At 40.0% G+C, this 21,217-nt stretch overlaps 1 protein-coding gene across 1 annotated transcript in view; it reads right to left on the reverse strand.

Annotated features, from left to right (window-relative positions):
• The window catches only part of LOC136840217 (uncharacterized), a 46,875-nt gene that overhangs the window by 11,241 nt on the left and 14,417 nt on the right, over nucleotides 1-21,217 (reverse strand). Inside the window, exons 7-9 of the mRNA XM_067106767.1 lie at nucleotides 8,619-8,898; nucleotides 7,736-7,959; nucleotides 6,455-6,664 (exon numbers count right to left, since the gene is read on the reverse strand). Coding sequence (XP_066962868.1) covers nucleotides 6,455-6,664; nucleotides 7,736-7,959; nucleotides 8,619-8,898 — 714 coding nt within the window. The remainder of the gene's footprint in view (nucleotides 1-6,454; nucleotides 6,665-7,735; nucleotides 7,960-8,618; nucleotides 8,899-21,217) is intronic.

The following is a 21,217-nucleotide window of genomic DNA, read 5'->3' on the forward strand; positions in this document are numbered from 1 at the left end:
AAGATGCAATGCATTACTACCCTAATACTATTCTTCTTGTATTTTAATACATTTTTATCTATTTATTAATGTATTTTTTTTTTTTTTTTAATAAGTGGGATCTCTTTTTTCTGTGTTTCACTTTACTTCCTCTTACTTCTTCCTAAGGGACACCATAATATTCTTTGGAAGCTTGAATTTCAGGTCAGTGGCCCCTTTGGTGGGCTTGCTCTATATGAATAGGTTTCATCTACTGAATAATAATAATAATAATAATAATAATAATAATAATAATAATATCCATATGAATAGGTTTCAGCTGCTGAATAATAATAATAATAATAATAATAATAATAATAATAATAATAATTCTCTTCTGTCGTGCATTACTGACCACAGGTAATGCAGTCGCTCTTCTTACGTGGTGAGATCAGAAAGCTGCTCAGGGTCAGTGAGTGTGGCAGTGAATAAGCAAAATCCTTCTTTTATTACCTTCTCGTAATATTTCTTTTTTTCCAGTACTTACCGTTCGTTCATCGCTTGACAAAATCGCTTATTAATTTTTGATTGCCACTGAGGTCTTTCAGTTTTTTTTTTTTTTTGGGGTTTGTATTTCTTTACTTTTTATGCTTAGCTTAATTGACAATAAAGAGTTGGAAGATGGGAAACGAAAATTAATGTTTATGTTCACATATGTATATCGAGTTTCTTGTGTGTGTGTATATATATATATATATATATATATATATATATATATTTATATATATATATATATATATATATATATATATATATATATATATATGTGTATGTATATATATATAAACTGTATATATTTATATATATATATATATATATATATATATATATATATATATATATATATATATATCTATATAAAACATTAATTAAAAAAATATTTTCAGATATTAGGTGATATATATATATATATATATATATATATATATATATATATATATATATATATTCAACTTAATTATAAAAAATCACTTAAAACTGATACTATTATTTTTTTTAATTATTATGTTTTTTCTCGCTGTATGTATATAACTCCTCAAATTATTTATATATTTCTCGAGTTCTTTACACACACATTTTATACTATTTAACTATCAACAGTGGATTGCAACTTGAGCCAAAACACTCCTTTACAAAAAAAGGAATCCTATTTTGTTACATTAAATATTGATATGTAAAGGAAAATGAAACTGAGAATTTCTTGAATTTCATGCAACCTTTGTCAACTCTATGCTACCACCCTGAAACTTTCTTTTTTTTTATATAACTTCGCGAGCTGCTAGACACGTGTAATATCCAATAATGAAAGCTAAAATAGTTCCCTGTTTGGGCAGACGCCGCCACAAACGACATAAAAGCATTTTTGTTCGTTCTGCTTGAACAACTTCTCATTTTGTTTTTCGTATTTTTTTTGAACATGTTTCTACCTTTGCTGTCAAATCTTCTAAACAAACGACGCATCGGGAAGCGAATCGTGTTTGGGTGATAATAAGACGTTCCTTATTTAATAAATATCCACAGTTATATAGATAAATTGAATTAAAATGTGAAAGATAAACAAGTACAAAATGCGCCGAAGAATTTCTGCACAGCCGCTGCAGCGTATAATCAAGGCCACCGAAAACAAATCTATCTTTCCGTGGTCTCGGTATAATGCTGTATGAGCCGCCACCCATGAAACTTTAATCACGGCCAGGTGGTGGCCTATCCAATGTCGTTGCCAGAAGCACGATTATGGCTAACTTTAACCTTAATAAAATAAAAACTACTGAGGCTAGAGGGCTGCAATTTGGTACGTTTGATGACTGAAGGGTGGATGATCAACATACCAATTTGCAGCCTTCTAGCCTCAGTAGTTTTTAAGATCTTAGGGCGGACAGGATAAAGTGCGGACGGACAGACAAAGCAGGCACAATAATTTTCTTTTACAGAACTAAAAACGGAGGCTTTCGAACACCTGAACGGTGTTCCTTTTCAGGATTTGACGTATTTTAGCGTAAACACTGGGGATGAACGCCATTCAGGTGTTCGAAAGCCTTCGTTTTTTTCTTTTGCATATTAATGCAATTTATTTACATAGTTATGGATTTTTATGACATAACAGTTCCTCACGATATTGTGAATTTCTTAATAAGGGGTGCCATATTCTGCTTGGAACGGAACTTCCTCCTCCTCTCATTTCTCACTCTGCTCTGCCCTAAAATGGCAAACTACAGCATCTGCAAAATTTTCGAAATTGAGACATGCCACTTGTTGGGCTCGTGAAACACTAATGCACAAGTTACTGCAGTTTCAGAATGATTCTCCAACGCTTCATTTAGGGGTTCCCATTTGCAGTATCTGCAAAATCAGTAGTGAGGCCAGAGAAGCCTGCAGTATCTGCCATTTTTCTCAGTTTTGTATTTTTGCAGATATTGCAGTCTTCCATTTTAGGGCAGCTGCCTTTTGCTAATTCCTCGCGTTGCTACCTTGAACTCTCTCTCTCTCTCTCTCTCTCTCTCTCTCTCTTCTCACACCACCCCAACCTCAATTTCCCCCTCCCCGAAAAAAATGAATGGCAAACAGATCTCCAAAACAGTCTAGGCTTCTGCTACAATTTTTGGAACTGGGCTCAGTGAGGAGGAAGTGTGATAATGAAGGCGGTAGAGATTTATGGGTGCCATTTTGGCTTATTATACTTCGAGGTGCTAGTACCAAACATGGCGGAAGCTCCTTGGGACGCCGTGTTTAGTACCAGCCCTCCAAGGGGGATCAAAGTATTCTATACACCCATTTCTACGTTGTGTGGTCGACAAATATATTAATAAACAATATCTTCGTGCAGCCGTCTGCTACTTTACATTTACCATACAGTGTTTAGCTCTAGCAGCACACCTCGGAGTAGGTGACGCCTGTAGATAGCAAGCCAAAGTAGCACCGCATTTATAATTATTATTCTCAAGGACTGATGTCGATGCTTGGAATGGGGCGCGCGCAATGAGAAGACGTTTGTTCAAACGAAAATTGGCCGCTTGCAAAAATTTTCATATCCTGAAATTTATTTTTAGGAAGTGTTCAGTTGCAGAATTCTTCGCTCAGAATTATACTGTAGGAGTGAGGATGATGTGAGGAATTTCTCTTCACGAATTGTTCATTTGCAAAGGTTGTCATTAAATGTCATAGAGTTATGGGCAAGGCAGCTATTTTGACGAATATTCATTAAATATATATATATATATATATATATATATATATATATATATATATATATATATATATATATATATATATATATATATATATATGTATAGGCAAAAGAGGGCATCTACTTTAGATAGCTAGATGACAGGCAAAGAGAGAGAGAGAGAGAGAGAGAGAGAGAGAGAGAACTCTGCTCCTGGCTAACAGATTAGCACTTGACTACTCTCAGTGTACCAGGAAGTGATAGAGCCAAATTAACATCAAAGGAATTAGCCCAAGCTTATGCGCTTGGGTAGACCAGTGTGTACAGTACATCTTGGACAAGCTGCCAATTATTCGTTTTTATCTTTCAATTTTTAAACACGAGTTACGTTTTATGTGTTAGAGTACTGAAAGCGTAGCAAAAAAAAAAATGCATTTAGTAGATAAGTTGACATTTAACTTGTTTCGAGTAGTTTCACGTGATGCTGTATTTTGAGATGAAGATTTAGATGAAATATTCATAAATTTAAAAGACAAAATCTGGGAGATATTCTCCTCCATTATAAAAGTCTCAACACAGTGAAGACAATGAGATAACGCTGGTATTCTCTTATTGACCGATAACTGAGGTACTTCTGTAAATTTCTCTCCGTAGCGGAGTGGTGCCATCAGTGTGCCTCACGTGTTGCACTGTAGGCATTACTTAAGGAATGTTTGCAGCGTCCCTTCGGACCCTAGCTGCAACCTCTTTCATTCCTTTTACCGTACCTCCGTTCATATTCCTCTTCCATCTGACAACTGTTTCATAGTGCAACTGCGAGGTTTTCATACTGTGACACCTTTTCAGATCTTACTGTCAGTTTACCTTTCAGCGCTGAATGACATCTTAGGTCCCAGCGTTTGGCCTTTGGCCTAAATTCTTGATTCTGTTCTATCCATTCTTTATAAACTTCTACAAAAAAAAAAATAGCAAACCACTAGGATGTGTTAGGATCCCCGCTAAGCTTAATTACTAATCAACATTTGCCAGTGTTCACGGCTGGATTCATTCCTCGAGTCCATTCATTGGATCTGTTGCTCGCTTTTATTTGTTTTGGCCATTGCAGCTTTGTGTACAAACGTTTGTTTACGTAATGGTACAGGTGTGGTGGAAGATGTTCCACTTGGCGAATGTTGTATGTATGTATGTATTTATGTATGTAAGCATTTTGGCCGTAAATATTCGTATCCTATGCATATGATTGCACAAGCTTGCGTCAAACATCTACACATTCAGAAATGCTCCTCCAAAACAAATACCTCGCTACTACAGGCTTTCTGTAATTTTATATATATATATATATATATATATATATATATATATATATATATATATATATGTATGTATATATTATTTATATACACATTTATATGTGTGTGCGTATAACTATGCGTTAGCGTTATCATCGTAAATATACGAGCCCTTTGTTTGTGTGCATATAAATACTGTCTAACAAACAAACAAAAAATAGCGTGACTTACTTGCGATAATAAAGAGGGGCATTTGTGCTAGGTTATATAGAACATACGGTAAGTAAAGCATATCCTTATTCAGTCCCACTTTTTGTATTTCCTGGTCCAGGTGATCTGTGAACTAACTTGCTGTAAGCTATAGGCCTTGCTACCTTAGAGTGCGTCCTTACTAGAGTAAAATATGTTTTAAACATATGTCTCCAACTTATCGCATACATGTCACAAACAGGTTGAATACAAGTCAAGGACTTATTGGCAGTTGTAGCCAAGGCTTCATACAAGAATACAGCCTGTGCCAAAGGTTTGTTCTCTACCGACAGTCGTTGACTTGTTATCAACCTGTTTGTCATATGTATGGAATAAGTTGCAGATGTGTTTATGACATGTTTGACTGTGGTGCGTATCTCTAAGGATGTGTCTGCACTACAGCCAAACATGTCGAAAACACATGTCTGTAACCTGTTGGTGATATGTATGCAATAAGTTGCAGACATGTCAAAAACACACGTCTGTCACCTGTTGGCGATATGTATGTGATAAGTTGCAGACATGTTTGACTGCAGTGTGTATCCCTAAGGGTTTGTCCACACCACAGTACCACACCACAGTCAAACATGTCATGAACATATGTCTGTAACTTGTTTGTGACATGTATGTAATAAGTTACAGATGTATGTTTATGACATGTTTATAGTGTGGACGCACTCTTAGAGATACGTAAATTCCATCTACAAGGCTCCCAAGACTCAGAGTTACACAGTTACACTATCACGTGCATTCTGACAGATACGTTTAGTAATAGGGTGATTTCTGTGTCGCTGCTCGTCTGCTTATCGGACAGAACGACGCCGCTGCAAGGTCGTAGACTGAATTCGTGTTCTTGAAAACCGGTTGACTGTGAGTCATTCTGTTCCAGAAGTGGATCGCGTAAGAATGCGGGAACCTCTGGAAGAAGAGAAAATGCCATCACATCATGATCGCGTCAAGAATTCTTGCTCTCTTTTTTTGTACTTCTCAATTTTGTTTCACTTCTGTGTCGAGATTGATTGATTTTTTATCTGTCAGAACTTTTATGCTTTTATTAGGCTCATGTCTAGATTTCTTGTAGTTTCTCCATGTTTACTGCTCACTGATGGCTTAATTTATGCCCGCTGGCATCTCAAGGTACCGCTTAGCTTAGAATACCTATCATGGTTACAAGCCACCTATATTAAATGTATTAAGATCCTTAGATTTGCATCGAATATTGATTTACGACAATCAACTCTCAATACTCCCCATCAGATAAGCCACTTAGCTTTGGCATGGAAGGATTCACGTGGCATAAGCATGGAAGGATTCACCTAGTATAAGCATGGAAGGATTCACCTAGCATAAGCAGGAAGGATTCACCTAGTATAAGCATGGAAGGATTCACCTAGCTTAAGCAGGAAGGATTCACCTAGCGTAAGTATGGAAGGATTCACCTAGCTTAAGCATGGAAGGATTTACCTAGCATAAGCATGGAAGGATTCACCTAGCATAAGGATGGAAGGATTCACCTAGCTTAAGCATGGAAGGATTCACCTAGCATAAGCATGGAAGGATTCACCTAACATAAGGATGGAAGGATTCACCTAGCTTAAGCGTGGAAGGAGTCACCTAGCTTAAGCATGGAAGGATTCACCTAGCATAAGCAAGGGAGGATTCTTGGTTCTCCTATGAAGGATATTTGCAATTTTACTTCCCGAAATCAATTTAATATTTATAAAGGGAGATTCACCTTTCTGATGTTCTTCTGAGACTTCTGAAACAGCAGCTTTCTGCCACTATGCTGGACTGGATTGAAAGCTGTGTGGGACAGGATTCTCACTCCTTCGCATTCCAGATCCTGGAAAAGGACTTTTTCTTTGCAGACGTGTCTGAGGACGGCTGACACTGTCTGGGGACCGTTCTCTCCCCAGACGTAGGGCTGAGGGGAGGACATGTGGGATTAGGATAATTCACGTTAAAGGGAGTGAAAATTGATTTCGAATTCAAAAACTGCGTAAAAATAGTGACGGCTTAACTTTCTATAAAAAGATGTGTGTGTTTGTGTATAAAAGCACACATACATGCACTGTATATATATATATATATATATATATATATATATATATATATATATATATATATATATATATATATATATATATATATATATATATATTCATTAGGTGCCATTGTACATATGGAGCCTCCTGTTTTAATAGGACTCAAACTCATGTCTAATTGCCTGTCTCTTCTAATCTTCAAGGGTAAAACTTTGAAGGAAACGACATGAATTATTGCTTTGTTTTTCCTTTTATATATCATTCAGTGACCACAGCTGTTTCAAACATTGATTCATGGCTACCATCAGGGCTATACCCTATTAGTTCTATGGTGGAACTGCCCTCTGTCATTTTCTACTTCTGGAGGCCAGAACACTTGTCTGAAGACACCTGAACGTTCGGAATAGGCTGCTGTGATGGGATGGTCACTGCTCAAGCAACCACAAGGAGTATATAGTCATCTTCTTGGGCAAAATATCAAGTGCTTCTGAGAAGGTGTTTTAGTGAAGGATGTTATCATGCACATCTACAGAGTGCTAGTGAATGGCCTTAGTGTTGTGATGGACTGGAGGTCGTGCAATTGGAACTTCAGAAGTTCAAGCGAAGATGCAATGCATTACTACCCTAATACAGTTCTCCTTGTATTATAATAATTCACTTACGCTTTTATCTATTTATTTATTAATTTGTTCATTTATTCGTTCTTTTTTTAATAAGTGATCTCTTCTTTATGTATTTCCCATTACCTTATATTAATTCTTCCTAATGAACTCCATATTCTTTGGAAGCTTGAAAATTTTAGATCAGTGGCCCCTGTGGTGGGCTTGTTCCATATGAATAGGGTTCATCTTCTGAATAATAATAATAATAATAATAATAATAATAATAATAATAATAATAATAATAATAATAATAATAATAATATAGCTATATGTCTACCTCTACAGAAAACAATGACTTCATCTACTTACATTAAAATGGTCATTGAGATGGACCATGAAGTACTCCAGCATGGGATGGTGTCTCTCGAAGTGGAAGTTCGCCCCGTTGACCAGATTGTACTCGGCCAATCCTATGACGTTCCTCAGTCCAGTCAGGGGAGAGATGCAGATGACGTCAGTGTCGCTGTAGAAGCCTCCAGCCAGCCACACGATGGCCAAGCGCAGCATGTCGCTCAGATTGGCCGCTGGCCATTCTTGTGGAAACACTCAGTGGGTTAAGATTTGGTGGTATGGGTCATGGAGATTTGGGGGAATGTGTTCATGTATTGATATGAGGTTGTTTCATTTTCTGTGTGGCCATGTACTCTTTTTATATTTTTTTATATTTTATATGATATTCCCTATGGTTGAAGCTTTATATATATACAGTATATATATATATATATATATATATATATATATATATATATATATATATATATATATATATATATATACATACATACATACAGTATATATATATATATATATATATATATATATATATATATATATATATATATATATATATATATGTATAACTGAATCATGAAAATATGGAACGTGATGAATATATAAAGATAAAATCCATGAAGGATTTTTATCCATATATATATATATATATATATATATATATATATATATATATATATATATATATATATATATATATATATATATATATATTATATATATATGTATGTATGTGTGTGTGTTTTGTACGTGTTTTGTACGTATCTATATGCATGAGAACATGTGAATCATTCTAAAATGCAAGAAAAAAGTGACTTGGGAGCGAAAAGAATGCAGGTAAAACTGGTTCCCAAACTAGATACGATTCTGTGTACATTTAAAAAAAAAAAAAAAAACTTACTGGTGTCGGAATTCCAAGCTCCCGAGTGGTAGAGTTCCTCCAGGGGCGTTCCGTCGAATATCTGACTCAGGTTTGCGGTGACGAGTCTCAAGTTCTTGTATCTGCCAAGAAGTTCTTCGACCAGGCCATCTTGAAGGTCGACTTCTGGTGATGTCATTACGTACCACACTAACCCCTCGGGGTTTTGTTGAGCCATGCTGTGGGGTTGGAGGAGATGGGGTTGCTTAGTTCTACATTTGCGCACCAGAGCTTCAGATGGTTTTTGAGATGGGGTTGAGAGCTTTGAGAATATGTAGCAGTGATTTGTTACTGAGACTTAGTATGTTTGAAACATGGAGAGATTATTATTATTATTATTATTATTATTATTATTATTATTATTATTATTATTTTGTGATCATATGAGCTGTGTAACACGCTTAGAGCTCAGGACTCAACTTAATCTTTCGAGAATTTATTATCCCATTCATCTATGTTCAATTAAATCTCTGGACCTCGCAGGGGGTTAGTGCCGTCAGTGCACCTCATGCGGTGCACTGTAGGCATTACTTAAGGTTCTATGCAGCGTGCCTTCCGTGGGCCCCTAGCTGCAGCCCCTTTCGTCCCTTTTACTGTACCTCCTTTCATATTCTCTTTCTTCCATCTTACTTTCCTTAACCCTCTCCAAACAATTGATTGATAGTGCAACTGCTTTGAGGTTTTCCTCCTGTTACGCCTTTCAAGCCTTTTACTGTCAATTTCCATTTCAGCGCTGAATGACCCCATAGGTCCCAGTGCTAGGCCTCTGGCCTAAATTCTGCATTCAATTCAGTTCATTTAAATCCCTGGAACTCAAAAACTTGTCAAGGAAAAAACCTAACATTTTTCATAGGTTTCGTTACCAAAATCTTAGAATTTTTTTCTTGTTGAAAAGAAAGGATATTCAGGCCTATAGTAGATTATCATTAGTGTAACATGATTCATGTAAATTGATCATCTAGATTTTGTTTTAGGTCGTACCCGAAAATTAACGTCTCGCGAATTTATTTGGGATTTCTTTTGCGAGTACAGACAGTTCCCTTACCTCTCTACGCTGCACCATGCGCGGTAGTTGGGCCTCGAATTGCAGGATGTCTCAATTAGGAAGATGTTGAACGCACCCTCTTCCCGCCATTCGTCGTCCTTCCTAAAATGTCAAACAAGGTATTCAATTGCTTATGCTTGCGTCTGTACTTCATAAAACAGTAAAGAAAAACTAACATATATTGTACGCTTTTATTGGTTATTTTAGTTAATTTTTCATCTACCAACTGTGTGTATGTGTTTCTGTATATATATATATATATATATATATATATATATATATATATATATATATATATATATATATATATATATGTGTGTGTGTGTGTGTGTGTGTGTGTGTGTATATATATATATATATATATATATATATATATATATATATATATATATATATATATATATTACATTTATATATCTATTTATATATATTTATATATGTATGGTTTACATTTCCTTACATTTCCCCCCTGTTTATTTCATTCATTTTTCACCTACCATCTTTAATAATTACGTATGACCTGTAATTGAATGTTTGATTGTGTGTTTATATCCCTTAGTACACATCACAAACAGGTTGAATACAAGTTTGCAACTTAATGGTAGTTCTGACCTTTCCTGCATATGATTATCCGGCAGTGGACAAAGATTCGTTCTCCACTTACGGTTCTTGGCTTGTTTTCGACCTGTTTGCGACATGCAAGCAATAAGTGGCCAACGTTTGTTTACAACATGTTTGACTGTAGCGTGGGCGCACCCCAAGAATACAAGATCAAAGGGCAAAGATTACATTGATGTATGGAGCACTTGAAGGAGTCTGAGTTGTTGCGAAGTTTGTTTGCTACATGTGACTAACAGATAAATCTGTTGACTACATGTGACCAACAAATAAATCTGTTTACTACAAGTGACCAACAAATAAATCTGTTGACTACATGTGACCAACAAATGAATCTGTTGACTACATGTGACCAACAAATAAATCTGTTTACTACAAGTGACCAACAAATGAATCTGTTGACTACATGTGACCGACAAATAAATCTGTTTACTACAAGTGACCAACAAAATAATTATGTTTACTACAAGTGACCAACAAATAAATCTGTTTACCTCATGTGACCAACAAATAGATATGCTTACTGCATGTAACCAACAAATAAATCTGTTTAATACATGTGACCAACAAATAAATCTGTTTGCTACATGTGACCAACAAATAAATCTGTTTACTACATGTCACAAACAAATAATCTGTTTACTGCATGTGACCAACAAATAAATCTGTTTACTACATGTGACCAACAAATAAATCTGTTTGCTACATGTAGCCAACAAATAGATATTTGTGCTATATGTACCCAACAAAAAATCTGTTTACTACATGTGACCAACAAATAAATCTGTTTACTACATGTCACAAACAAATAATCTGTTTACTGCATGTGACCAACAAATAAATCTGTTTACTACATGTGACCAACAAATAAATCTGTTTATTACGTGTAACCAACAAATAAATCTGTTTGCTACATGTAGCCAACAAATAGATATGTGTGCTATATGCACCCAACAAATAAATCTGTTTACTACATGTGACCAACAAATAAATGTTTACAAGTGACCAACAAATAAATCTGTTTACTACATGTGACCAACAAATAGATATGTTTACTACATGTGACGAACAAATAAATCTGTTTAATACATGTGACCAGCAAATAAATCAGTCACCATAAGGCCCTCAAGTAAGACTTCATTGCAACTTACATAAAATTCTTGAGCGCGAGGAAAGAAGAGCCGATTTCTGTCTCTCGGGAGGGGCACTGAAGTTCCCCACTCCTGTCAACGTTTCCTTTCATGATGTAGTTTTGCTCGAAGGACAAATGAGAACCATTACTCGAAGTCGAGTCGAGGTGCACCCGGAGCCTTTCTCGGTGTTGCTTCTTCTTGTGAATGAGATCTGTGGAATGAAACATCACAAGAAGTGGCGTCTTGGAGTATACAGAAAGACAGATCACATTGAGCTAAATGTAATGGCATTTTTGCATCAGATGAATGATTCCTTTTAACTTAGTGCTTTAAATTATGTTTATTGAACTACTCGTAAGATATTTATCTCATTCCAAGGAATTTATTGTACGAAATTATGGATTTTTTTTTAGTTAATGCAAAGCGTTGCTTGGAGGTTTAGTCTTGTGTGTGATATGAATTTAGTAGTGATCTTTGTCCTTTGTTTTCTCTGGAGCCACCCATCAGTAGTGTTTAATTACACACACACGAACACACACGCACATATATATATATATATATATATATATATATATATATATATATATATATATATATATATATGTATATATATATATATATATATATATATATATATATATATATATATGTGTAATATATATATATATATATATATATATATATATATATATATATATATATATATATATATATTATTTATATATATATAATTCAGCATTAGACTGTATCCTCTGCAAGGAGGTGACTCGTGAGAAATAATAGACAGTAGTCTTTGTGACATTCAGAATCTAACCTTACTGATATTTTACCTCTTCACGCAAATGTAGTGTACACGAGCATATAGACAACCTTCAGTCAGATACTGAGTTTAAAACTTATTGCAGGAGTCGTTATTATTCATAACGAAACAGACAGAGTTACAGACACGTACCGTAGGAGAAAAAACCGTAGACCATTCCAGCGATGAACAGTATTCCCAAAAACCGCCTCGATTTGGTAAGCATATGAATTCGGAAGGTTTCTTTACTGTCTTTCAGTCTCATCGTGACTTGGATGGCGATTGGGTCTACCTCAGTTCTTTTTACAGAGGCTGTGGAAAGTCATGATCTAGCAAAATAAAAGAAATATAAACCTTTAATACATACTTATAAACAATATAATATAACATAATATATATGTGTGCGTTTGTGTTTATGTGTTTTATATATATATATATATATATATATATATATATATTTATTTATATTTATGTATAAATTCCACCTTTGTCACGATAACTAAATGACGCCTAGGACACTGGATCATGACATATGCTTATACTGACGTCACAATCTCACGAGAATATTTCCACCACTTGTCAGCTGCGCGAAAAACCGAACAAACTTTCGTAGAATTACATCCGCCTTCACTTTCAGGACCCACGAAATTCGTAAACGACCCTTTTCCTCTCTCCTGTGGACTCAAAGTAACCCAAAATAACTCACTCCTCAGTTCATTGCCTTTCCACCACACCTTTCAAGACAGACTGACACTGAGGTCAGGTTTCCATTGCTTTTAATGGTCCAGTAGCATCAAGTTACGGTAACTGATTACGTTAGCCTTAGCAAATGAAGCTGAGCATGCGCAATGCTCACTTCCTGTGTTTGTGTAGCGATCTGCTAATTGGAAGCGATATCACGTTGGCCAGCGTTCGCTCTTGCGTCGGTTTTAATGATTTTTTTGCAGATTGTGTTAAAAACTGCACTTATTTTGTCATTTAAACAAGGCACTTTTTGACATTTAAACAGGGTACTTTTTTGTAATTTAAACAGGGCAATTTTTTGTCATTTAAACAGAAACCTTTTTATATAATTTAAACATGGTATTTTTTGACATTTAAAAAAAGGCACCTTTTTTAATTATTTAAACAAGGCACTTTTTTTTGTCATTTAAACAATACACTTTTTCGTCATTGAAACAAGGCACTTTTTGCCATTTAAACAGGACACTTTTGTCATTTAAACAAGGCACTCTTTTGTCTTAATGCACTTTTTGTCATTGAAACAGCACTTTTTTGTCATTGAAACAAGGTATTTTTGTCATTTAAACAAGGCACTTTTTTGCCTTTTAAACAAGGCACCTTTTATTATAATTTAAACAAGGCTTTTTTGTCATTTAAACAAGGCAATTTTTTGTCATCTAAACAAGACACTTTTTGTTATTTAAACAAGACACTCTTTTGTCAATTAAACAAGGCACCTTTTTTGTCAGTTAAACAAGGCCCTTTTTGTCTTTTAAACAAGGCACTTTTTTGTCATGTAAACAAGGCACTTTTTGTCATTTAAACAGGGCACCTTTTTTGTCAATTAAATAAGGCACTTTTTCATCATTTAAACAAGGCACTTTTTTGTCAATTAAACAAGCCACCTTTTTTTGTCCATTAAACAAGGCACTTTTTTATCGTTTAAACAAGGCACTTTTTTGTCAGTTAAGCAGGGCACTTTTTTGTCAGTTAAGCAGGGCATTTTTTTGTCAATTAAGCAAGGCACCTTTTTTGTCGATTCAATGCGGCACTTTTTTCTTCATTTAAACAAGCCACCTTTTTGTTATTTAAACTAGGCACTTTTTGTCATTTAAACTAGGCACTTTTTTGTCATTTAAGCAAGGCACTTTTCTGTAAATTAAAGAAGGATCCTTTTTTTCAATTAAACAAGGTACTTTTTGTCATTTAAGCAAGGCATTTTTTGTCATTTAAACAAGGCACTTTTTTGTCATTTAAGCAGGGCACTTTTTTGTCAATTAAGCAAGGCACCTTTTTGTCGATTCAATGCGGCACTTTTTTCTTCATTTAATCAAGCCACCTTTTTGTCATTTAAACTAGACACTTTTTTGCCATTTAAACTAGACCCTTTATTTGTCATTTAAGCAAGGCACTTTTTTGTAAATTAAAGAAGGAACCTTTTTTTTAATTAAGGTACTTTTTTGTCATTTAAGCAAGGTACTTTTTGTCATTTAAACAAGGCACTTTTTTGTCATTTAAGCAAGGCACTTTTTTGTCATTTAAGCAAGGCACTTTTTTGTCATTTAAACAAGGCACTTTTTTGTTATTTAAACAAGGAACCTTTTTGTCATTCACACAAGGCACTTTTTGTCATTTAAACAAGGCACTTTTTGACATTGAAACGGGGCATCAATTGTCATTTAAACAAGGCCCTTTTTCTTTTGCCATGATTCCAAGTTTATTGTCTGTTGGTTTTTCCCTAAAACGCTGGCTGTAAAGCATCTATTTCTGTTATAATGTTATTTGTTTTATTATTCTGTTTTTCCCTCTTATGTTTACTCGTTTCATTTATTATGACATTACTGTATTGATACATTCTCATAAATTTCAGTTAACTGTTCCAGTTGTAAGAGAATTTCCAGCAGACTGTGGACATCCTTACTGTGATTTTTCAAAGTTGAAAATCTGCTCATTATTATTATTATATTATTATTATTATTATTATTATTATTATTATTATTATTATTATTATTAGTAGTAGTAGTAGTAGTAGTAGTAGTAGTAGTAGTAGTAGTAGTAGTAGTAGTAGTAGTAATAGTAGTAGTAGACTTCTCCCTCAGATATGCCTAAAAAGACATTACCATCTGTTCATGAACGGAATATACAGAAGAGGTTGCCAGTGCCGACTGTCTCTAGTCATGCATTGGCTGTCACTGACACAGGAATTGACCAGACCTCACGTTGTTTAGTCGAACGTGTCAGTGGCGTCTCTCCTCCCATCCCGTAAATCTAAAGGTGAAAATATTTTAATTCATTTTGTCCTTTTGATTGCCACCATTATCGTACCGGTTTCAAAATACTTACAGAATTGCCCTATACGCCAGTCGTTTTGAGATAGGTGTGTATGACAATGCAAGTTACTCTCTTCCTTGTGCCTCTTCCCCATATATATATATATATATATATATATATATATATATATATATATATATATATATATATATATATATATATATATATATATATATATATACTTACAGAGAAGATATAATAATCTTGTGGTACCATTTATTCAAAATTAAAAGAAAATTAACTCCATTTTCTTTGTGCCAGGTTGTAAAGTCCACAAATGAGAATATCTCTCTCTCTCTCTCTCTCTCTCTCTCTCTCTCTCTCTCTCTCTCTCTCTCTTTCGTTTAGGGCGGATACAGATGCCAATGGAATTCCGACGGTGAATTTACTTTTAACAAATAACAGTGTTTCCTGTTAAATTTAACTTAGTGAAAATGACTGTCAGTAATAAGTTAGTAAATGATTAGTCCATGCAGCCATCGTTTTCTGTTGCAGTCAGTATAGAAAACGTGCCGCAATATATGAAACTATATAAAATGTAATAGCTTCTCTCTCTCTCTCTCTCTCTCTCTCTCTATATATATATATATGTGTGTTTTTATATATATATATATATATATATATATATATATATATATATATATATATATATATATATATATATATATATATATATATATATATATATAAATGTCACCAATTCGGCGCCAGGATAGTGTTTCGGCGGCGCCATTAATTAAGTCTCCGCTGAGCTTGTTTTCTTTGGTGACTTCCCGTTTTCTTCAAGCTAAATTAGTCACGCCTAAAACGTGCCAGGTCACGCATTTTAATCATTTTTACTTTATGGTATTTATACGAATGTCACACATTGTGTATCACATGTTTCTTCATTCACAGGCATCAAGACTGTATCTATATTGTGTCTCTGTATGTTTCGTATTGTAATTCGTACTCGTTCACTGTATATTATTGTTTATTGTTTCGACCTCAGGTCACAGTCAATTCCATTGTCTCTCACGGCCCGGCGTCAGTCGGCCGCAATATAAGCCGCCTGGATCTGTAATAAATCGGCAGTAACCTTTACCTGCTCGTTTCTTTGACACCTTACAGTGGTGACCCCCGGAGTATCCCGGAGCCATTAGCGGACTCACACGGCGACTCAGTCTTGGCTCCAGGATTTCTCCAAAAAACGCTCTTAGCGGCCTAAACACGGCGCTGTAACCAGCGTTTGAGCGTGCTGACTCGTCGGCGTACCCCACCAGCGTCACTAGCGGAACCACACGGCGCACGAAAGTGCGTACTGACGCGAGTATCCTACTCCAGTAAGGGGGTCAAAGGAGCGAGCATGGACGCGGATATCCCCTCCTTCATGCAGTTAAACGCGGACCCGCGGACTCGAGGTTTACCTACCTCCCATCGCAGCGCGCCGCCCCCGCATCGAGGCCCTCCCGCAACTCCACACCAGCGCCCGAACACACGACGGCGGGCAACACAATCGCGGGCCGCCCTCACCCTAAAGCTGCCGCCGTTTACGCAGGGCAACCCATCGAGGTGGCTGCGCAGGGTGGAGAGCCACTTCAGAATCGCGGACCTCACGGACGAAATCCTACAGGCCGACACAGTGCTCAACGCCCTTCGGAGGACGTGTACAACAAACTCATCTCGCGGGTACCCAAACACTCACCCTCACATACAGCACCACAAAAAGTTCCTCCTCGAAGCTTGCTCCCTGCCCATCGCCCGGCGGGCCGCCCGTGCTATCGACCTTGCCAATAACCCACGCCACGACCTCGATCCAAGAGACGCTTGGGGCATGGTCGTAGATCTCCTGTCAACACCAGTCTCGGGTGGCACGAACAAGCGGCAGGAGATAAGCTTCGTACGGGAAATTTTCCTTCGCCAACTCCTCCCGGAAGTACGCAACCAGATCGCTCACCCCTACACCATGCCTGTCGAGGACCTCATAGAGGCGGCACAACACCTCACAGACTCCGTCAAGGCTTCACAGCGGCTAAAACCGGCCACTCAGCCGGTCAGCTCCGTCCAGCCTGAAGAGGACGAGCAGCCCGTCAACGCCATCGCCAACAGGCGTCCACCGAACCACAGTAGACGGTGGTCCCGGGCTTCTGTCGCTATCACAAGTGGTTCGGAAAGGACGCCGAAACTGCCTGCCGCCCTGCTCGTTCAACCGTTCAAAAAACGGGGTGGCGGCGGCCAGCAGGACAGGCCGCCATGGCAGCCGAAGAACCCAGGGCCTCAAAAACAGTAGGTTTTCGTCCGCGACACCGTCTCCGGCAGGATGATGCTGGTCGACACAGGAGCCTTCAAGTCGGTCTTCCCAGCATCCAGAGAGGACCGCAACCAGACACCAGACCCGGCCGCCTTCCTGACGGCCGCCAACGGAACCCCATCCTCTCCTACGGCACCAGGCTCCTGTCGATCTCCATCCTTGGCCAGAATTACTCCTGGGACTTCATCGTCCGCGGACGAGGAACCCCACTCCTGGGGGCCGATTTTCTGGCGCACTTCGGCCTGCTAGTCGGCGTGGGGCAAGCGCCTCCTCGATACCGACTCCTGCCGGTCTCTCCCGTTAACGGCGGGACCCAGACCCACCATCAGCGCCGTCACCCCCACCAGTACGCACACCTTCTGTCGGAGTTCCTGAGGTGTTTAAGCCCGAGCTTCGCCAAGTCCCCGGGGCCCCAGCCAAGCACGGCATATACCACCATATAGTGACTAAAGGGCCCCGACACATGCGAAGTTCGCAGGCTTCCCCCTCAGCGCCTTCAGGAGGCGAAAAAGCATTCGCGGAGATGGAACGGATGGGCATCTGCAGGAAAGCCTCCAGTCCATGGGCCTCCCCCTCCACATGGTGCAGAAACCGGACGGCTCCTGGAGACCCTGCGGCGACTACAGACGGCTCAACATTGCAACGGAGCCCGACCACTACCCTCTGCCCAATATGCAAGACCTTACGGCCTCCTTTCACGGGGCCAAAATATTCACTAAATTGGACCTTCTTAAATCTTATTTTCAGGTACCTGTTGCGCCAGAGGACATACCAAAGACAGCCATCATCACGCCCTTCGGGTCCTATGTGTTCGCCTTCTCCACCTTCGGGCTGAGGAACGCCGGGGCCACCTTCCAGCGGCTCATGGACAGCATCCTGGGGGACCTAAAATTCTGCGTCTGCTACGTCGACGACATTCTCATATTTTCCAGGTCTCACAGCGAACACCAGAGGCACATCAAAGCAGTCCTCCAGCGCCTCCAAGAAAACGGCCTCGTCGTCCGTTTTGACAAGTGTACATTCGGCGTCCAGAAAGCAGAGTTCCTGGGTCACGAGGTATCTCCGACAGGCGTCCGCCCTCTTACATCGAAGGTGGCAGCCGTAGCAAAGTTCCCGACACCCACCTCCATCAAGGCCGTCCAGGAGTTCCTTGGGATGGTAAACTTCTACAGGCGCTTCATCCCGGGATCGCGCACACCACGGCCCCCTGACGGAAGTCCTAAAGGTCAACCGAAGTCCCTGTCTTGGGGACCCAGCCAGCAGCAGGCCTTTTCCCGGACGAAGGCCGCCCTCACCAAGGCAACCGCCTTGGCACACCAGGATCCCAAGGCTCCTCCAGCTGACGACAGACGCCAGTAACGTTGCCTGCGGTGCTGTTCTGGAGCAAATCATCAACGGCGCCCCAGCCCATCGCCTTCTTCAGCAAGAAGTTCAATCCCGCAGAGTCCCGATACAGCACCTTCGACAGGGAACTCTGCGCGATGTACCGCGCAGTTCGGCACTTCAAGTTCCTCCTGGAGGACGCCCTTCACAATCTTCACAGACCACCAGCCACTGGTTCACGCTTTCACGAAGCAAGGGGACGCATGGTCTTCCAGACAGCAGCGCCACCTCTCAGCCATAGCCGAATTTACCTGTTCCGTCAGGTACCTCCCGGCAAGAAAAATCCGTAGCAGACGCCTCTCCAGAGTCGAGTTGAACGCAGTGCAGCTTGGTGTAGATTACCAGGACCTTGCCAGAGAACAGGCCGCTGACCCAGAAACCCCAGCATACCGCACCGCCATCACATCCCTCAAGTGGCGGGACGTGACCCTCGCCCCCGGAGGCCCCAGCCTGCTCTGTGACATCAGCACAGGCCAGCCCCGCCCTTTGGTTCCAGCCTCACGCCGCCGCCAGGTATTTGACATCATCCACGGCCTCTCACACCCCTCCGGCAGGACCACGGCCAAACTGCTTTCAAAAAAGTTCGTCTGGCACGGGGTGCAAAAGGACGCCACAGCCTGGGCAAAACAGTGCCTGCAGTGCCAGACCAGTAAAGTGGGTCGTCACACGCAGTCGGGGTAGGCGAGTTCCCACAACCAGGGCGCCGCCGCCACATCCACATCGACGTCGTTGGGCCCCTTCCCCATCAGGCGGATCCAGATACCTCCTCACGGTGGTAGACCGTTCAACGAGGTGGCCCGAAGCCACGCCCATGCAAGAAGCCACCGCCAGCGCGTGCGCCGAGGCCCTGCTCTCCAGTTGGGTTAGCCGCCGGCGCCCCAGACCACATCACAACCGACAGGGGCCCCGCTTTCCTCTCCGAGCTGTGGTCTGCCCTGGCTCAACTGCTGGGAACCACGCACCACACCACCACAGCGTACAACCCAGCGGCCAACGGCCTGGTTGAACGGTTCCACAGGTCCCAAAGTCATCCCTCATGGCCCGCTGCACCGCCGAGGACTGGAAACATCAGCTGCCGTGGGTCCTCCTCGGGTTGAGGACCGCCCCAGAGCCGACGGCACCCCATCCGCAGCTGAACAAACCTATGGGGAACCCCTCGTGGTGCCGGGAGAGCTCGTGACGGATGATCGCCACTCCCCATCTCTGCAGAGGCTCCGCGACGTGGCGGCAAGTTCGCCCTTGCAGGCGCTCATACATCGACAGAGCAACCACCTTCGTGCCGCCACAGCTGTCATCCGCCACCCACGTCTTCGTCAGAGTCGACGCCGTCCGTCCACCACTAACTAAGCCCTACAGGGGACCCTTCCGCGTGCTGGAACGGAACAGCAAGGCGTTCCGGCTGGCACTTCCAGGCAGGAACGACTGGGTTTCCATAGACCGGCTAAAGCCCGCCTTCCTGTCGGAGAGTCCCGGCAGCGTCGCAGCACCCCTTCCGCCAAAGGCACTCCAGCACGCCCTCACCACCGCAGGCGCGGCCGCCCCAGGAAGGGACCGCCCAAACAGCAGCCTCACAGGCGGGAGGCCCCTCAGTTATCCTCAAGGAGCCGCGGCACCCTTCAGCGTCCCACCAGGTACAGGGATTAATCAGACGCGTCCCTCGTCTTGGGGGGGGAGTATTTGTAAAGTCACCAATTCGGCGCCAGGATAGTGTTTCGGCGGCGCCATTAATTAAGTCTCCGCTGAGCTTGTTTTCTTTGGTGACTTCCCGTTTTCTTCAAGCTAAATTAGTCACGCCTAAAACGTGCCAGGTCACGCATTTTAATCATTTTTACTTTATGGTATTTATACGAATGTCACACATTGTGTATCACATGTTTCTTCATTCACAGGCATCAAGACTGTATCTATATTGTGTCTCTGTATGTTTCGTATTGTAATTCGTACTCGTTCACTGTATATTATTGTTTATTGTTTCGACCTCAGGTCACAGTCAATTCCATTGTCTCTCACGGCCCGGCGTCAGTCGGCCGCAATATAAGCCGCCTGGATCTGTAATAAATCGGCAGTAACCTTTACCTGCTCGTTTCTTTGACACTACATATATATATATATATATATATATATATATATATATATATATATATATATATATATATATATATCTAACTCCATACAGTTGACATGAAACACGGCCTACAACCGTGTTTCACTTCTTTCCTGTGGCGTCTGGTAAATAAAATCACATATAAGAGTGATTAT

Source organism: Macrobrachium rosenbergii, chromosome 1 (genome assembly GCF_040412425.1).
Source record: "Macrobrachium rosenbergii isolate ZJJX-2024 chromosome 1, ASM4041242v1, whole genome shotgun sequence".
Taxonomy (NCBI): domain Eukaryota; kingdom Metazoa; phylum Arthropoda; class Malacostraca; order Decapoda; family Palaemonidae; genus Macrobrachium; species Macrobrachium rosenbergii.